The sequence below is a fragment of the Eublepharis macularius genome, chromosome 16 (genome assembly GCF_028583425.1).
Source record: "Eublepharis macularius isolate TG4126 chromosome 16, MPM_Emac_v1.0, whole genome shotgun sequence".
NCBI lineage: Eukaryota > Metazoa > Chordata > Lepidosauria > Squamata > Eublepharidae > Eublepharis > Eublepharis macularius.
This window is the reverse complement of record NC_072805.1, coordinates 16,802,605-16,821,129: the sequence shown is the minus strand read 5'-3', so window position 1 is coordinate 16,821,129 and position 18,525 is coordinate 16,802,605. Positions and strand designations below refer to the sequence as shown.

General features: G+C 44.4%; 1 protein-coding gene across 4 annotated transcripts in view; it reads left to right on the top strand.

Moving 5' to 3' along the window:
- Positions 1–18,525, top strand: part of ST3GAL2 (ST3 beta-galactoside alpha-2,3-sialyltransferase 2) — a 69,894-nt gene that overhangs the window by 32,763 nt on the left and 18,606 nt on the right. For all 4 annotated transcript variants that reach the window (XM_055000406.1, XM_055000404.1, XM_055000405.1 and 1 more), the window contains exon 2: positions 7,738–9,065. In XM_055000406.1, the coding sequence (XP_054856381.1) occupies positions 8,727–9,065 (339 nt within the window). In that variant the 5' untranslated portion in view covers positions 7,738–8,726. The remainder of the gene's footprint in view (positions 1–7,737; positions 9,066–18,525) is intronic.

Below are 18,525 nucleotides of genomic sequence, written 5' to 3'. Positions count from 1 at the left end.
TCTCTTCTTCACATCAAAAATGCTACCCACCGTGGCTTGGACCGTCTGCTTTTCCCTTGTCTGACCTTGACTGGAAGAAGATACATTGAAAGATCCCTTGGAAGATCCGTTGAAAGATCCCCCCTGTTTCAAAGCATGCTTCCATGCAGGGCTTTTTTGGGGGGGAAAGAGGTGGTGGAACTCAGTGGGTTGCCCTCGGAGAAAATGGTCACATGGCTGGTGGCCCCGCCCCCTGATCTCCAGACAGAGGGGAGTTGAGATTGCCCTCCGTGCTGCAGTGCGGAGGGCAATCTCAACTCCCCTCTGTCTGGAGATCAGGGGGCGGGGCCACCAGCCATGTGACTATTTTCAAGAGGTTCCGGAACTCAGTTCCACCGCGTTCCCGCTGAAAAAAAGCCCTGCTTCCATGCATCTTTTGTAAGGTTGGCCAGGGAATGAGAGTAGATAGTTTTGCATGAAAAATAAAACAAGAGTCCAGTAGCATCTTTTTAAAAGGGGGGGGGGGGTGGAACCATTATACCAGCATAAGCTGACTTCATCAGATGCATTGACGTATACATCTGTTGGATCTGTTTTTACGTTCACAGCCAAAAGGCAGTGACACAGGAGGCAAGTGACGTTACAAAAAGAAAGTGGATTTAAAACAAGGTCTGTTTTTTTAAAATAACTTTTTATTTTAACTTTAACATTTAACATAGAAAACAATTTCAACATTTAGCAATCAACCTTAAGAATAGAAAAGAGAATGCGAACAATAGAACAATAACAATCCTGTGAAGGTGGGTGTATGCATTACAAAAACTAAGAGAATACAAAGTGTAAGTATTTCTTTGGCAAAGCGGAGTCTGTAGTTGTATATTTTGAAATGTAGTCAGAATATGGGAACTGCTTTTCCGTAAAGCTTGATTGGTAGGGTCTGATGTTTTTTATAAGCACATCATGCAGTTCACTCAGAGATGGTGAGAGACAGGTGAAGCAAGATTAACATGGAATCTAATGCAAGATTAAACCACAGCAGAATATGCAAGATATGAGTACCTATACTGAGTCCCTCTTAGGGGTGAGTTATTTGGTATCCATATACCAAATTAAAAAATGGATATATGCCTAATTAGCATAATCTGGCTAAACCAAAATCAAACGAGAATCCCAAATAAGATTGGGAGACCAGATTCTGAATGGCCAGATAAAACTGAGTTCATTTGGTTTTATCTGGCAAGAATTGCAGGCTGGTTTCTCCAAGCTTCCCCCCTTTCCAGGCATGGGTAGGGGGGAAAGGCAAGGCCATCTCTCTCAGCCTGTTGCCCTCAATCTAGTGGCTGTCCGTGCTCCTGGCTGGCTCCTTTCCCAGCCGCTGTGCCTGCTGCCTTCTGTCTCCCACAGGCCGCGTGCTGCTCTCCTGCCACTGAACGTGCCTCCGCTTCTTTTCCGCTTGGGCCCACTGCCCTTTCCACTCTTGCTCCACCTCTGCTGCCTGCTTTTCTCTGTGAGGGCTGTGAATTCCTGCCTCCGCCCCTGAGCTCCAAAAGAGCCCCTCGAACTGCCGGCCGCCTTTTAAACTCTGCAGCTTGCTCCATAATGAGTACTAGTTAATAAAGTCATTCCTGCATTATCAACTGCAAGGGCACTCCCCTCAGCCAATTTGGCTATCAGAGAGCCAGTTTGTTGTTGTGGTTAAGAGTGCGGGACACTGATCTGGAGAGCTGGGTTTGATTCCCCACTTCTCTGCTTGAAGCCAGCTGGGTGACTTTGGGTCAGTCACAGCTCTTTCAGAGCTCTTACAGCCCCACCCACCTCACAGGGTGATTGTTGTGAGGATAATAATAACATATTTTGTAAACCGCTCTGAGTGGGCGTTAAGTTGCCCTGAAGGGCGGTATATAAATCGAATGTTGTTGTTGTTAGAAGAAGAAGAGAGAAGACTTGGTGCTTAATTTGAGGAAACTCCTAATTTCTTTGCAGGACAAGCTTCATCTGATGATTTCTTTTTCTTGTGCCCGGCGAGTGCCTCCCACCCCCAGCAGTATCCCACATTGCTGCCTCCAACCCAGCCATATTTACTTCATGTAGGACAGGCAGAGGCTCAGTGACACCACACTAACCTCAGTTAGAAAAGGAATCCCTTGCTTCAGTTTGGCTTTGGTGGGATTCTCTGGTTTGACATTGAGATTCTCTGGTTTGACATTGGTTCTGGTGGCATTCTATGGTTTGACCCTGGTTCCCTTGCTGTAGTTTGGTTCTGTTGGCCTTTGTTGGTTCAGCTTGCGTAGGAGCGAGACTTACATCAGAACTGGCTTTTGGCCGGGAGCTGCCTTTGCTTAAGGTTTCTTTGACCTAGAAAGCCTTGGAATGTTTTCAACTCTGAGGAAGCAGTGGGGAGTGGTTGGGAACACCTTGTTCAGGGGCCCATAGAACTGAATCCCAGGGTCCAATCTTCCTAAAACTTGGAGGCCTTTAGTAGACAGTCAGGAGAAAGTCCCCTGCAAATTTGGTGGAGTGTGCTTGAAAAATGCCCCCCAGTTCCCCCAATTCTGGATTTCTTTCATTTTACTGAACCAGATTAGAGAATCTGACTCAGATATCAGGGATACAAAATATTTATGGTATTCCTGATGCCTGGATCAGGATTGGACCAATTTTTTAATGCACACCCCTAGTCCCTTTTAAGACCTAGAGGTTAAATAATCTTGAACTTATTCATGCATCCTCATTCTAAAAGGATGATTCAACACAAGATAGCTGAAGTTCCCTTGCTGGAGAAGAAAAGCTTTTAGATCAGCATACATGCCCCTGGAAGATGAAAAATGTTCACTCAGTGGTTTCTGAATATTGTTTTTTTTAATGTCAGATTTGTGTTGCTTTTGCACCTATTTGTCCAGCGTAAAGAGTAGAAGGGCATTGTTGGCACTTGATGATTACATTTGGAGGATGAGCGAGTGGATGAGTCCCAGGGAGTATACCTGATATTATGAAGTCCTGTGCTCATCTTCCAGGTTTGTTGCGGGGTCTGCTTTCTGAATTTGTGCCTCTGTTGAGCGGTTCAACATTGTAGTGGAGATGTTTTACATTAAAGGGCTGTCCGTAAGCAATAAAACATCTGCCTCCCAAGATCTGTGAGCAAAATAGCATTGCCCAGGATGAGCTGCTGGTCAATAATGCTTTGGGCTGGTTTGAGGTACAGGCTGTAGGTGAGAGCAGGTGATGGTTTGTCATTATTTCCTTTGGGCCTGGCTTGTAATAGGCTATTTCTCAGTACCATTCTGACTTGTTTGGTCTGCTTCTTTACTATGTTGGTGGGTATTGTAATCCCAGGAATGCTTGTTGGGAAAACATTCAGGTGAAAGTCCCTGTCAGAAGGTTTGAAACAAATATGGTGGTAATGGTGGTGCTTGATGGTAGGCAATTAATTACTTGCTGTAGGTGATATTTGGAAACATGCAAATAGGTCTTATGGTCAGTGGATTTCTGGTATTGGACAGTGCTTGCACGCTCATCATGTAGTGGTACAGTGGGGTCCAAAAAATATACCTGTTGTGTGGACTGATCCACGGTAACCTTGAAGGGGGGATCTCTCTCGAGCTTCCTTCCTTGTGCTCAGGTGATGAAAACATAATTGAAAAAATTCCAAGTACAGGAGAGGTGTTAATGGGCAGTAGCTGAGGAAGTGTTGCTCTAAGACACCCTTTAAACGTCTGTACTGGTATACTTGGATGCCATGTTGGATATTTGTGGTTGTAGTCTGAAGGCAGAAGATGCTGCTAGATCTGGAGCTTCCATGGCAGAGTAGGGTATTGAACACGGGTCTCCAAGATCCTCGTCTGTCACTCTAGCCACTAAAACACTTCTTCCTAAGACCCTGGAGAATTGCTGCCCATCTGAGTAGGCAATACAGAATCACAGAGTAGGAAGGGGCCATACAGACCTTCTAGTTCAACCCTCTGCCCAATGCAGGATGAGCCTAAAGCATCTCTGACAAATATTCATCCAGCCTCTTCTTGAAAACTGCCAGTGAAGGGGAGCTCACCACCTCCCCAGGCGGCTGATTCCACCTTTGAACTACTCTGACCATGAAAAAGTTTTTCCTAATATCCAGCCGGGTACCTTTCTGCAGGTAATTTAAGCCCGTTGCTTCGCGTCCTACCCTCTGCTGCCAACTGGAACAGCTCCCTGCCCTCCTCCAAATGACAGCCTTTCAAATATTTAAAGAGAGCAATCATGACCCCCCTCAACCTCCTCTTCTCCAAACTAAACATTCCCAAGGCCCTCAGCCTTTCCTCGTAGGGCTCAGTCTCCAGACCCCTGATCATCCTCGTCGTTCTCCTCTGCACCCTCTCAATTTTGTCCACATCCTTTTTGAAGTGAGCAACATGATATTGGGGCTTCTGTTGTTAGCAAGAACAGATTATTCAGCTGTTGTTTGCTGCTTATCTCCCCTCTCAACCACACAATTAGTATCCTCTTCAAGATTTACGAGGGGAGTGAAGCAGTTAGAGGTTGAGAAAACAGAGGTCAGTGGGGCTAAACTCGGCATGAAGAAATCATCTATTTTAGTCTGTTTACATGCCGGAGAGGAAGCTGAATCGTCTACATCAGGGCCTCTTTTAGACGCTCCCATTATTGGAAAGCACAAACTTGCTCCAAATGCAAAGAGACAGAAGGAAGCCTCAAATTGCCAGATTGGGCTCAAACTGAGGACTCCTGTTCTTCAGTTAAAAACCAGTCAGCACCACCCTGACTGCTCATATTTAAGTTTACGTCCACTCTTACCCCCAAATCTCTTTCGCATACACTACTCCCCAGAAGTGTACCCCCCCTCCTGTATTTGTGCTTCACATTTTTGTGGCCCCAATGTTATACCAAAGATCGGATTCAGTATAAGGCAGCTTCATGTATTCACTTACTGGACATCCCTTAAGAAGTCAGCAGTATCATATAGGAAACAACTTAAATGATTCAGCATGCACATTTATTAAAATAAAATTGGTTAGTCTTAAAGGTGCTACTGGACTCTTTTTGATTTTGCTACTACAGACTAACACGGCTAACTCCTCTGGATCTATTTTCATTTATGGTATTTCTTTCACAATTGGCCTATCTTTTAGAGAAAATTTGTTGAGAATGGTTTACATGTGGCATTTAACTCCCTCAAGACTGGCAAAGATTTATAAGACCAGTACCTGCATATGCCGGTTCTGTAAAGAACATAAGGCAGATTTTTTTTTCATGTGTGGGGGACGTGTATGCGTGCCTCCAGTTACTGGAAGCACGTGGTGAAAATTATATCAATAGGACTGGAAGAACAAATTCCCCATAAACCAGAGACACTGCCGCTGAATTATTTACTTGATTTATCTAGAGATAAGCAAACGATTGCCTTACATACAATTCCAATTTCCAGGCTGGTTTTTGCCAGGCGATGGAAACAAAACAAAAATGCTCCTAGCCTACAAGATTGGTTGTTGAAAATAAAGCAGACGAGTTTGGAAGGCATGGCCAGAACAGATACAAGAAAGAGAGGAAATTAATATAAAAATTGCTCTTATCTTTATGCTGATGTATATTACTGTCCTGCTGACATTGTACGTTTTGCTACATCCACCTCCCACTCCTAGAACAATTATGGATCTAAGATCCCTGATTAAAAGGTAAAAGAGGTGAAATGTGATCTCTCTGTAATATGCACAAAAGAAAAAATTACTAGAAATATAAGCTACAGAGTAAGTAGATTAAAAAATATAGAAATTAATAAAAGGGAATCTTGAAGGTATATGGGGCACTAATTACATATATAATGGCTTTTTATATCTAGATGGATGATTGTGTGTCTTGTATGTGAATCTCATAAATGCTTACGGCCTGTTGTAACCCCTCCCTATATATTATAAAAACCCAATAAATTTTTTTTTAAAAAAAAAAGATTGGTTGTTGAAAATAAAGGAGACCTATACTTTAGTGAACTTAACCACTTATCAGAAAAATAGAGATATTTATCGTATAGATCTTGTATGGTCAAAAGCAATACAGAGAATGGAATGAGCAATTGCATAATTGGAAATAGTATTGATATTGTCAGTTGGTGGTGAAGAGTTTTATACGCCTATGGAGGCAGGAGGGGGGGACTTAGATTTGATCATATATTTTACAAATATTGATATCTTTTGTTTATATGTGTAACCTGTTTATTTTAATATTATTTTTTTAAAAAAGGAAGTCAGCAGTATCCCACAAGTAACGAAGTGCTCATGGCCCGAGTAAGAGTCCGTATAACCAAACGCCCCTGCGGTGATTATGCCAGTGGCAGAGACAGTAAAGAATCTCAGTTTGCAAAGTTTATGTATCTTGGGTGGCAGATAGGAAGTTCATGGCCAAGGTTCCTGGATGTGTCTGTCTTGCGGGGGCGGGGGGCTGTAGTGAGGATGGGGTGAAATTGCCTGTTTTCCTTCTTCCATCGAACAGGCAAGGACATATGTATCCACCATGATAACCTAACTAAATAGTAAATGAAAAGAACATCTGTCAGAAAATATATGCACAATTTATAAATAAATACAAAGAGTTAAAAGTATTTGGAAAGTCATAAGCAATCATTCAAAAAATACAGCACTTAAATCTCCGCATCCCAGTACCAGAACACAATAATTACCACCATATAACGAGAATGCTTGGTGCGGAAACATAAACCAAAATTTCACCCCCACCAATGTGATTCAAATCAAAAGCATATATATCAAAGAAGGTTTTTTTAAGTTAATAGTGGGATGAAAATGAATAATAATAATAATAACATTCCGTTTATATACCGCCCTTCAGGACAACTTAATGCCCACTCAGAGTGGCTTACAAAGTATGTTGTTATCCTCATAACAAACACTCTGTGAGGTGGGTGAGGCTGAGAGAGCTCTGAGAGAGCTGTGACTGACCCAAGGTCACCCAGCTGGCTTCAAGCGGAGGAGTGGGGAATCAAACCCGGCTCTCCCGATTAGAGTCCTGCGCTCTTAACCACTGCACCAAACTGGCTCCCAATGAAGTGCAACTCACTTGTGCAGACTTCCGGGCGGCTGCAAGGTTCTCGATCCACTCTGGGCTAAGTTGCTGCCTTAAATCGTCTACACTAACTCTTTGTATTTATTTATAAATTGTGCATGTATTTTTGGACTGATGTTCTTTTAATTTATTATTTAGTTAGGTTATCATGGCGGATACAGATATAGATCCCTGTCTGCTCATCCTCTTACTGTGATTCTCTCCCTGTATGGTCCCCTCTTCCCTCAGCAGAGTTGCACTTGCACAAAGAGGCGGAGAGGGTGATTTTGCGGCCAGCCTGTGAGCCTCATGGCTGATTGTCCATACATGTAAAAGAAGTTTAGTGGTTAGATTGCCACACTAGAATCTGTGAGACCCAGGTTCAAATCCATGTTCTGTTGTGGAAGCTTGCCAGATGGCCTTGTACCAGTGACGCTTTCTCTGCCATACTTACCTCAGCATGAACACGTCACCTACTGCCTGGTCCTTTTAGCTGGAAAGGCCAGGGATTGAACCTGGGACCTTCTGCACGCAAAGCAGAGGCTCTTCCGCTGTGCCACAGCCCCTCCCCACGGCTTCCACAGCATTGCCATCTAGGTGAAGTGGAGGCAGGGAGACTGGTTTACGGCACTCTGAGCTCCTTGGAGAAAGGGCAGGATTAAAATGTACTAAATAAATAATAAAAAATTAAAACGCTTTCTTTTCTCTATCCAGTTTCAGGGCTCGGTTGCAGCAGCAGCAGCAGCATCTTCGGGCAAGCGAGTGGAGAGGGGAAAATCGCTTAGAGATTAGTTGAAAGCCTACGCCAAGGAAGAGGGGGAGGATAAAGCTCTGTGCCTCACTGGCCCCCTGAATGGGCGAAGCTACTGAAGGGCTGAGCAGGAACTGCATCCACAGACTGTGTGGCACAGTGGACCCAGCGGGGTGGGAGAGAGCACGTGGGCCACCCAAGCTGCTGCTGTCCCTGGGCCTCGCTACAGATGTGCAGCCGTCTCCCTGGCAACAGCAAGGGGAAGGCCTTCTTGGAGACGAGCATCAAGATGGGAAGCAGCGGCACCTTTCCGGATGCCGGCAAAGTGGAGAGGGAATGTAGCTTCTCACCTGCAGGGGTGGCCTTGCTCTGATACAGGTTCCTTTCTCGTCTGCCTCCCAACTTTCCGTGGAAGAAGTTCGCTCCGAGGAGCGAAGGGAGCCATGACATTCTACTTCACTTTTTGTGTCCCTTTCCTCTCCCCTCTTCCCCACCCTCTCTGAAGGAAAGCTGCTAGGGCAGCAATGACTGCCTAGCATCCCGCAGGAAGAAGAAGTTGGTGGGAAAGGCTGTCCTACTTGTGACAGCCACAGACTGCTTTTGTTCTATGGCCGAAGCTTTGGGTTCCAAAAAAAAACTGAGTTTAGGGCTATGGGTGTGAGAAGAGCCCAAAGGAACTGGTAGTTTGATGAGGCACGCACTCTCCATGTCTGTTGAATTTCCACAATAAAGTGAGTCCCTGCAGTTTCCAGAGAACTCTGAAGGTGCCCTGTGGAATCTTGGAGGAGTTACATCTCTTGCCCTCTGCAACAGGGGGTGCTCTATGCTCTTCTTTCTGTGCTCACAGAGACTGTGGACAGTGTACTGTTACTACAAACTGGGCAGGTGGGCAGCTGCCTGAGGCGCAGCCCCCGTTGCCCTGGTGACCCTTCCCACCCACCCCTTTCCTCTCATGCCCAACATGAAGTTTTCTTTGCGCTTCTGGTTCCTGTCCACCGCTTTTCTGCTGGTTTTCGTCATGTCCCTTCTCTTCACCTACTCCCACCACAGCATTGCCTACCTGGACCCCAATGGGTTCAGCGACATCCATCGGGTGAAGCTGGTGCCTGGATACGCTGGCATGCAGCGCCTCAGCAAAGAGGGCCTCTTTATGAGAGGCTGCACCTGCCGCAGGTGCTTGGTAGAGCCGGCCACTTCGGAGTGGTTCGACAGCCGCTACGACAAACGCATCTCTCCGGTGTGGACCAGGGAGAACATGGACTTGCCGCTAGATGTTCAGCAGTGGTGGATGGTGAGTCCAGGGATTTCTCCTGCTGACATTCAAGCCAAGTTAAGGGGATGGGAGTAGTATCCTGACAAGAGGCTGTGTCAGGCCAAGAGAGTCTGTTTTTTGAACTCCCATGCTCCTGCAGGTACCAGTTTGCAAATGTATGTCTGCAATCATGGGGGGTTGAAGAGTTCTTAGAAGAAGAAACAACCACCTTGTCAGGGTTTTTTTTCTGGGAAAAAAGGTGGCGGAACTCTCAAGAGGGAAATGCGGAAGAAACACGCAGGTTTCTATGAAATAATATTTTCATGTGCTATTGTCGAGTATTTTGTCGGAACTACGTTCCACCGTGTTCCCCCTGAAAAAAAGCCCTGCACCTTGTAATTCTGGAAAACTGAAAAATCTAGCCTTGGTCATTCATACTCTTGATTGATTAAAGGAAAACATTTGCACCCCGGCATTCCTCCTTGCGGAATGTCCGGAGTAGTATTTCACAATATACTTTTGCAAAATTCCATCTGTGTGAGTTGAAGAGTAAATCTCACCAAAGATGGTAGCTTGTTTCTGGGTTGGTTTACTCGAGTCTTAAGTGCCAAGCTATGCCATACCTTTTGAACTTGCTCTTTTCCCACAGTCACACAGCAGATGTGGGGAAAGGCATGTTTAAAGTCCCCAGAAAACCAATTGGTCTTGGGAAAGCGATAGGGTGAGGGGAGAACATGTCAAAGAACGTAGTATGTCATTTAGTTCTAAATTGACTGCCTAAAACAAAACTCTGTGCAAACTTCTGGGACCCTTCAGCTATTGCCTCTGCTGGGTTTCTTCAAGAAAATCCCCCCTCCCCCAATTAGCTTGGCTGTGTTTTGTGATCACTTTCTTTTTCTTAAAACTTTAGCAGGAATGTTACGTATTTTGTTGATTTATTGCTTTTCACCTCCTTCAAGTAAATGGTCCTTCAAATTCTATTCTAAAAATACAACCCACCTCTTGTCCGTCACATTCTGTGACACCGTCTGACAGTCCTCCTCATACCAGTTCCATTGCGGGTAGCGGCTGTTGCCTCTCAAAAAAACTGTCCTACCATTGAGAAACACTGTACAGGCAGCCAAAGCAATCAGGAATTGAAGCACTTTCTCTGCAAGGAAAGTGTGGGGAGTTTTAGTATTGGGGGGGGGAGGACAAAGGGAGGCATAATAGAGGGCACAACTAGATGATAATGGCTTCCCAGAAACAAGACATTATTTGCTGACACATCCTACCCAGTGCCAGTTTCAGTTGGCATTCCGGAACTCTACAAAATGGAGGCACATTCGTAGGGTAAACCTAGGGGTGGCATCTTGTCTAGTTTGGCCCTGTGTCTGTCTGCCTAGCTTCTGTCATCGAGTGGTTGTGAAGATAACCTGGAGGAGGGAAGAAAATCACGTACACTGCCCTGAGTTTGGAAGGCCTGGGTGTGTGTGTGTGTGTGTGTCACTGGAAGAGATAGTATCAGACTTCTTGATTCTAATCACCAGTTTCATGCTGGAGCACCCCCCCCCCTTTGAAGCTCTTTTCCTGGACAGCAAGAGCAGGTCCTTGGAGAATGACATTTCCCCAGTCCCACGAGCTCCAGTGTACTGCCCTTTTTGATGACCAACTGATGTCCATTGATTATTTTGTATAGTGACTGACTTGTTTGACTTGTGTGGACAGAACATTTTTGATGCATAATGGCACAGTTCACACTGGAGGATGGACCCATGAAAGGTATAACTGATGTTAGGTCCCGTAACAATAGCACTCTAAGTGGATATGGAGAAAAACTGGCATCTCATAGCCAAGCTATAAGTGACGCCTGACACAGGTTGGACACTTGTCAGCTTCCCTCAAGTTTTGGCGGGAAATGTAGGCGTCCTGGTTTTACAGCTTGGCTCTCCATTACAGCTGCAAGACCAGGATGCCTACATTTCCCATCAAAACTTGAGGGAAGCTGACAAGTGTCCAACCTGTGTCAGGTGTCACTTGTAGCTGTGGTACCTTGTGGACCTGGGTTGGTGTCTCCAGTAGCTGACCCATTGTTGTTGGAAGGAAACAGTTTCAGATTGGAGGCTGTAAGCAAGGAAAGGCCCAATCTTTGGCTTTTCAATACACAATTATACTCATTTGTCCATCATGTACCTTGAACTATAACAGTGTGAAGAACTGGTGTGGTGTAGTGGTTAGATGTCACACTGGGAGGACAAGACCTATGAAGGCCCAGGGGAAAACAGAAAAATTCCAGAGGTGTGGTGGGTTTTTTCCCGAGCCCTTTTTCATAACTTTTCCAACAGAAAAAATGGAAATTTGGGGGAGTACTCTTTTTATTACTCTCTAAATTTGGGGGAGTAGTGAAAAAAATTCCTATGAAATATTTTCTCTTTTAAAATGAGTGAAAGGATGTTAAAGACAATGCGGGCATGCTGTAGACATACACAGCTCTTAAATCCAAGATGCATTTCTGCAGTTAGAAGGTCTGAAAGAATAGAAAAGCTTGTTTCAATTAATGCAAACCTCAAGTTTTCCAAAGAGCTGCATGAGGATAAAAATGAAAGCTCAGAATATGAAATATCAGAAATTGATTCTGATTAGAGACTTGAGGTGTTGATACTTTTTTTTTTTAATGTGGCTAAATTAACAACAACAACATTCATGTATATACCACTGTTCAGGACAACTTAACACCCACTCAGAGCAGTTTACAAAGTGTGCTATTATTATCCCCACAACAATCACCATGTGAGGTGGGAGGGGCTGAGAGAGAGGTCTGGAAGAGCTGTGAGTGACACAAAGTCCCCCCGCTGGCTTCAAGTGGAGGAGAGGGGAATCAAACCTGGCTCACCAGATTAGCGTCCTGCTGCTCTTAACCACTACACCAAACTGGCTCTCATACATAATTAAAATGCTATTGTGTACGCTGATAATATACTACTGAATAGTTTGATGCTTTCATGCTATGAAGTGTAACTACATATCAGAATATGCTATTAGTTTTATTGTGTTTTCTTTTTTCTGACCAAATAATATGTTTTATGTTATCTACTACAAAGTTTGTTTTCTATTTCCATTTCAGATTTATTACAGGCAAATGACCGGCAAGAAAAAGATCACATATACAAACCACAGTTCCTATCTACATAAAAAGAAAGAGAGAAAGGATTTAGTTAAAACTGTTATCATACTCAGCAGATAATAAATCCTAAAAAATAAAACTATCTTCAGTCTCTCCTTTTGTTAAAAACTTCTGCTTGTTTATAAACAAAAAACAATATTTTATTACTGTCGAGGATACAGTCATCTTAGTATCTTCCAACAAATATTTCAGTAGCACAGAATCATCAAATTTCAAGTGATTATCCAAAAATTTAAACTTGGAGAGTAATGGATATACTAACCGCTGTCTCTCTTCGGAATACAACTTACAATTTAAGAGAATATGAGCAACGGTTTCAACTTTCTTCTCTGGGCATATTTAACTCCTATTTTTTCTACTTTTCACATCACAAAAATTAAGGTATATGTGCTAAGATAGTATAGGATCATCAGGGCTTTTTTCTGGGAAAAGCGGTGGTGGAACTCAGTGGGTTGCCCTCGGAGAAAATGGTCACATGGCCAGTGGCCCCGCCCCCTGATCTCCAGACAGAGGGGAGTTGAGATTGCCCTCCGTGCCGCTCAACTCCCCTCTGTCTGGAGATCAGGGGGCGGGGCCACTGGCCATGTGACCATTTTCAAGAGGTTCCGGAACTCCGTTCCACCACGTTCCAGCTGAAAAAAAACCCTGAGGGTCATCAACTTGCAGTTCTCTCTAGTATTGAGTATATTTGCAATAATGAAGGCATTTACAGCTTTTAAATTCCATAAATATGTCATATATTGCAATTTTATATGTTAAATAAGTTAAAAGGATACAATTTTTGTTGTTAAAGCAGTAAAATTAGTTTAGGTCTGATAAGAGAATAAGTGCTGCATATTTTCCCATTTCTCCCAGAATTTCTGGTTCTTTTCTGGGGGAAAAACAGGCCAGGGGAAGGAGGGGGGTCCTATAGCTTCAAAATTTTCAGAAAGTTTACATCTCCAGGGAGGACTAGGTTCGATTTCCTGCTCTGCCATGGAAACTGAGGGCCAAGCTACACATGACGAATGACACTTGAACGGCAAGTGTATTTCTCCCTTTTCACTTGCCCTCCACTCAATCCACTTGCCGTTCAAGTGTCATTCGTCATGTGTAGCTTGGCCCTGACTGTGTAACCTTGGTCCAGTCATTCTTTCACAGCGTGACAACCACAGAGTTGTTACGAAGATAAACTAGAGAAGAGAATGATGTAAGCTGCTTTGGGTCCCCATTGAGAAAAAGGGCAGGGTACAAATGAAAATAAATAAATACGCAGAGTTCTACCTTTCTAGGCCCATTCACGACAATGGATTTAGAAGGGTGTAATTCTGCCTAGGGTTGTATTTCTAGTCATCCAGTTAAAAGGATTTGTGGTAGGGTTCGGACAGTTGAAAAGGAGATCCTTCATAACAATGCATTAACTTATCAAATTCACTGCCGCATGATACGATAACGAGGCTATCTTAGGCCATTTTTATTGTTTTAAACTGTTGTTAAACCGCCCTGAGCCTGTCTGACGGGGAGGGTGGTCTAGAAATGTGATAAAATAAATAAAAGGGATTTGAAAAACAGGTCTGTTGACAACGATTAGTCATGACAGCTAGACAGAACCTCGGGTGCAGAGGCAGGATATCCTCTCTGTACGTGGTGGAGGATTCTGTTACCTTCATGGGTGCTTGTGAGTTTTTTTGGAGATGCCTTCTGGCTGTTGCCTTTGGGAAATAGGATGCTGGGCTAGGGAGGAGGACCCTTCTTCTGACCCAGCAGGGCTTCTCCGATGTTCTTCTGTAAAGGGGCAGGGCAAATACCACAGTGCCCATATCTCACAAAACAATTTTATTCAAAAGAAATTATAGAAGTCAAAGTATGATACAATCTGAAGAATCTTGCATGCAGCAATTCCCAACAAACTTCAAGGCGGTGCGTCTTCATCTTAGAGACTAGCAACTTCTACGGAGCTTGATCTGTTAGGTCGCTAAGTTTTGTGCTGCTTTTTGGAAGCTAGTGTGCATGCCTAGAAAGCAAGAGCATCATACCTCCCACCCCAGTTTGGTGTCGTGGTTAAGAGCATGAGACTCTAATCTGGAGAGCCGAGTTTGATTCCTCACTCCTCCATTTGAAGCCAGCTGGGTGACCTTGGGCTAGTCCCAGTTCTCTGGAGCTCTCTCAGCCCCACCCACCTTACTGTCAGATTATGGATGATAAGATAACATTCGATTTATATACCGCCCTTCAGGACAACTTAATGCCCACTCAGAGCGGTTTACAAAGTGTTATTATTACCCCACAACAATCACCCTGTGAGGTGGGTGGGGCTAAGAGAGCTCAAGAGAACTGTGACTCGCCCAAGGTCACCCAGCTGGCTTTGTGGAGGAGTGGGGAATCAAACCCGGCTCTCCAGATTAGAGTCCCGTGCTCTTAACCACTACACCAAACTGGATATGGCAGACAGATCCCTGGATCATTTCAGCAAGACACAGATCCTTGGTTAAATGACTTTTATTCAGAAATCAGATCTTTCCATACGCACAGATCCATAAATTTACTTAGAGCCAAAGAAGCCTCCAAGCAGTATAGCTTCTTTGAAAGGAATAAAGGCTTGATGAAAGTACCGGTCTAAATACTCAAACATTCCCCTCCCTTCTAAACCACAAGTTTGAGTGGGAAGAAGTCTGGGAAACTTTTCTAGAGTTTATACATTAGTTAGACAAGATATAGAGAACTGTAACATTTCAGACATTACAAGGTCAATTCAAGGAACTTCAAAGGAAGAGATTACCCGCAGCTCTCCAAGCTGCGCTCCCAAGCCGTGAGAGGGAGAAGACAAAAGTGATACACGCAGTCCATGAAATCAAACAGTGGTGTACACAGCAGTTGCAATACAAAATCAGACAGTAACACAGTATTAGCGTTTAGCACCCCTAGAACTATGACATGGGTGTAGGGGCTACAGACATAACACTTACAGGGTGTTTTGTTGTGGGGATGATAGTAACATACTTTGTAAACCGCTCTGAGTGGGCATTAAGTTGTCCTGAAGGGCGGTATATAAATCGAATGTTGTTATTATCTTTGCCATGTGCTGAGATGAGGAATAGATTAGCAAAGTGAAATTCCTCGTGGATGCAGAGAATTCCTTTCTAGTGCCGATACGAAAGCTTATGCTACAATAAAATTGGTTAGTCTTAAAGGTGCTACTGGACTCTTTTTGATTTTGATACGTTCAGAGATTCTCCCTGCTCTCCGGCAAAAAAATTCTCCCTTGCATTCTGTCTTTGCTCAGACCCCCTACTACTGCCAGTGCTCTGTATGTGCTTGTAGAGAACAGCCCCCCACACACACATGGGGGGGGAGCATAACCCTAAGTCACACGATGGTGATATCTCTTGACTTTCTGTCATGTGCTTGCTGTTGCCTGGGGTCCCAGAGGGTCCCAGTTCTAGAACGGTTGAAAACCAGTTTATCTCCATCCTGAAATAAAGTGTATTCTGAAACTCCGTAGAAACTTGGAGGTGTTTGGGAGCGCGTTGTGTCTTGAGATGGATGTTGAGATTGTCTGCACACAAAACTTTTTTAGGAATGTATTGTGCTTGGTACCAAAATAAACTTTTTGTATGCAGTAATTTATGGGCAACCAGGTATGTGGACGTTTTTCCTCCGTGCTGAGTGCTTATTATGATTTGTTAAGCATAATGCCTCTCCGATGGCATTTGAACCTACACACTTGAAAAGACATCAAAATTGCTGCATTCAGATTTAAATGCTAATTACGCCTGGTGGTAAAAGTTAAAAGTTCTTTTGTGTAAATGCTTATAAAATTAGGGAGACTGCCAATTACATCTACCGTGAGTTATCTCTTTCTCGGTCCCACTCGAATTTTGCGTAGTTCGCTCTCGCCCTGAAGAAGGGAGCTCCGATTCTTGAAAGCTTACACTCTGAAAAATTTGGTGGTTTCTAGGGGAACTTTGGATGCAAATCCTGTTTTTTTACTGCAGACCAATTCTGCTACCCATCCAGGCTTCCTGCATTTCATGATACTCAGCACCACTTTCAGTTGTTGTTTTTTTCATAAACACACAAACAAAACGTCTGCATGGTGTGGCTCCATTCATCCAATGACATGGGGTCTGCGGTCCACAAAAACTTCTGCTGGTGTGAAATCTAGTTTGCCTTACAGATGCTGCGTGACTCCTGTTTTGTTTTTCTTGTTTCAGATGAACAACAAGGCTTACCCCTCTGGAATTCTTGCGAGCTTATTATCTTCTGTTCCTGCAAAAGGGTTAGGTTTTCTCTTCACTAAGGGGATTGCCCTAGTAGTCCCTGGACTGAACTGCCTGTGTGCTTTATTCTCTAACTGCCGGAAGAAAGCTGCATGCTGCTGGGCCCAGGTGCTCCCTTGCGGTATACTGGCAACACACGTGCTTCCCACCTCTGAAGGGTCTTGTGTGTGAGGCCAAGAAGGAAAGTTTAGGCTGATCCAGAGGAGTTAGCCGTGTTAGTCTGTAGTAGCAAAATCAAAAAGAGTCCAGTAGCACCTTTAAGACTAACCAATTTTATTGTAGCATAAGCTTTCGAGAATCACAGTTCTCTTCGTCAGATGCATGGAGGGCCAACAGAAACTGGTCACATATAGAGGAGGAGAGGGGAAGGGGGGAGGAGAGGGGAGATGCAAACAACTCCTTTGATATGGAGATGTGAACAGCTCCTTTTGATGTGGGGATCAGTTTGCTTGTGTAAAGGTTCAAAGGAGTTTGCCGTGTTAGTCTGTAGTAGCAAAATCAAAAAGAGTCCAGCAGCACCTCCAAGACCAACCAATTCCACTGCAGCACAAGCCCTCGAGAACCACAGCCCTCCCCGCCAGATGCATCTGACAAAGAGAACTGTGGTCCCCGAAAGCCCACGCCAGGTGCCACTGGACTCTCCCCGACCCCGCCTCTGTAAAGGAAATCAGTTACCTGTGATAATGAGATAACCATTCATAGTCCCTATTCAGTCCCAGCTTGACAGAGTCAAATTTACATATGAATTCCAATTCAGCAGCCTCCCGTTGGATTTTGTTTTTGAAAGCTTTCTCAGTTTAGACTGAGACAGTGTTCTCATCTGTTCAGAGAGGATGATGGGTGTGTGTGATTTTTTTTAAAAAATAAACTACTGGTTTATTCTCCATCCAGAAGTGGAGAATGAACCCCCCACCCCACCCCTGGGCTTTCTTTTGTGCATTCCCTGTCTCAAAGGTTAGATGTAGGGGTGTGCCATCCAGGATTTGTGATCCAGTTCAATAGCTGATCTAGCATAATCTGGCTATTCCAGATGGCATTAGAAAATCCAGGATCAGATCTGGAGAACTGAACTCTTCTGGGCCTGATTATTCAGCTGCAGCAGCAGCGCAAGCGAGAGAGGAGAGCAGCAAGAAGCTCTGTGCCATGGCACAGGAGAGTGGCACGAGGCTGGGGGGGAGGGGCAGGAGGCAGGATTCCAGCCCTGTCCTGCCTCTCCACCCCCCCCCCACCTAAACTCCAAAAGAGCCCTACAAGTGACCTCTGGCTGCCTTTTAAATTTTGTGGCTTCTGTGACGAGCACACCTTCACTTTGGGGGGATTCTCTGGTTTGACATTGGTTCCCTTGCTTCACTTCAGCTCTGTTGGGCTTTGTTGGTTCAGTTTGCATGGGAGTAGGACTTGCACTTGGGACTGGCTTTTGGCCAGAGGTTGCCTTTGCTTAAGCTTTCCAGTTGCCTGGAAAGCCTTAGAAATGTTTCCCCAATAGGAAACAGTGATGAGTGGCTGGGGGCAACTTGGTTCAGGACCCCTGGGGTCCAATCTTCCTGAAACATGGGAGGGGTCTTTAGTGGACAGGAAGGAGAAGGTTCCCTGCAACTTTGGTGATATTTCGCGTTTTCCCCACAAGATGGCGCGACGTTCCGGAGGCAGGTAAGCCGTCTGGAAACGGCCCAGATTAGAGAATCTGACCTGGATTTCAGGAATACCAATTTTTTTTTTAATATCACTGAAGCCCAATCCAGATCACCTGAATTTTTTTGGTGCACGCCTCTAGTTAGATGTTGTTCTGAGCCTTCCATTTCACAGCTTTGCTTTTTCAGGGAGCAAAGCTCTGCCGGAGTTGGTTATGTTACATGTGATATAAATACCGATGTCCCCGTCCATGCATAGTGGAGAAAAATACGTGCAGCTTTTTATTTGTTAAAGGAGTTTTATTGCTTGTCCTATCGCAAGTTCCCAAGATGGGTGTTGTGCATATATGTAAATAAAAGCATTTGCCGCTATCCACTAGCTTGTTACAAATTAAACCAAGAGGGGAGGACAGACTGTCTGGAGGTTTAAATACGAAAAGATGACC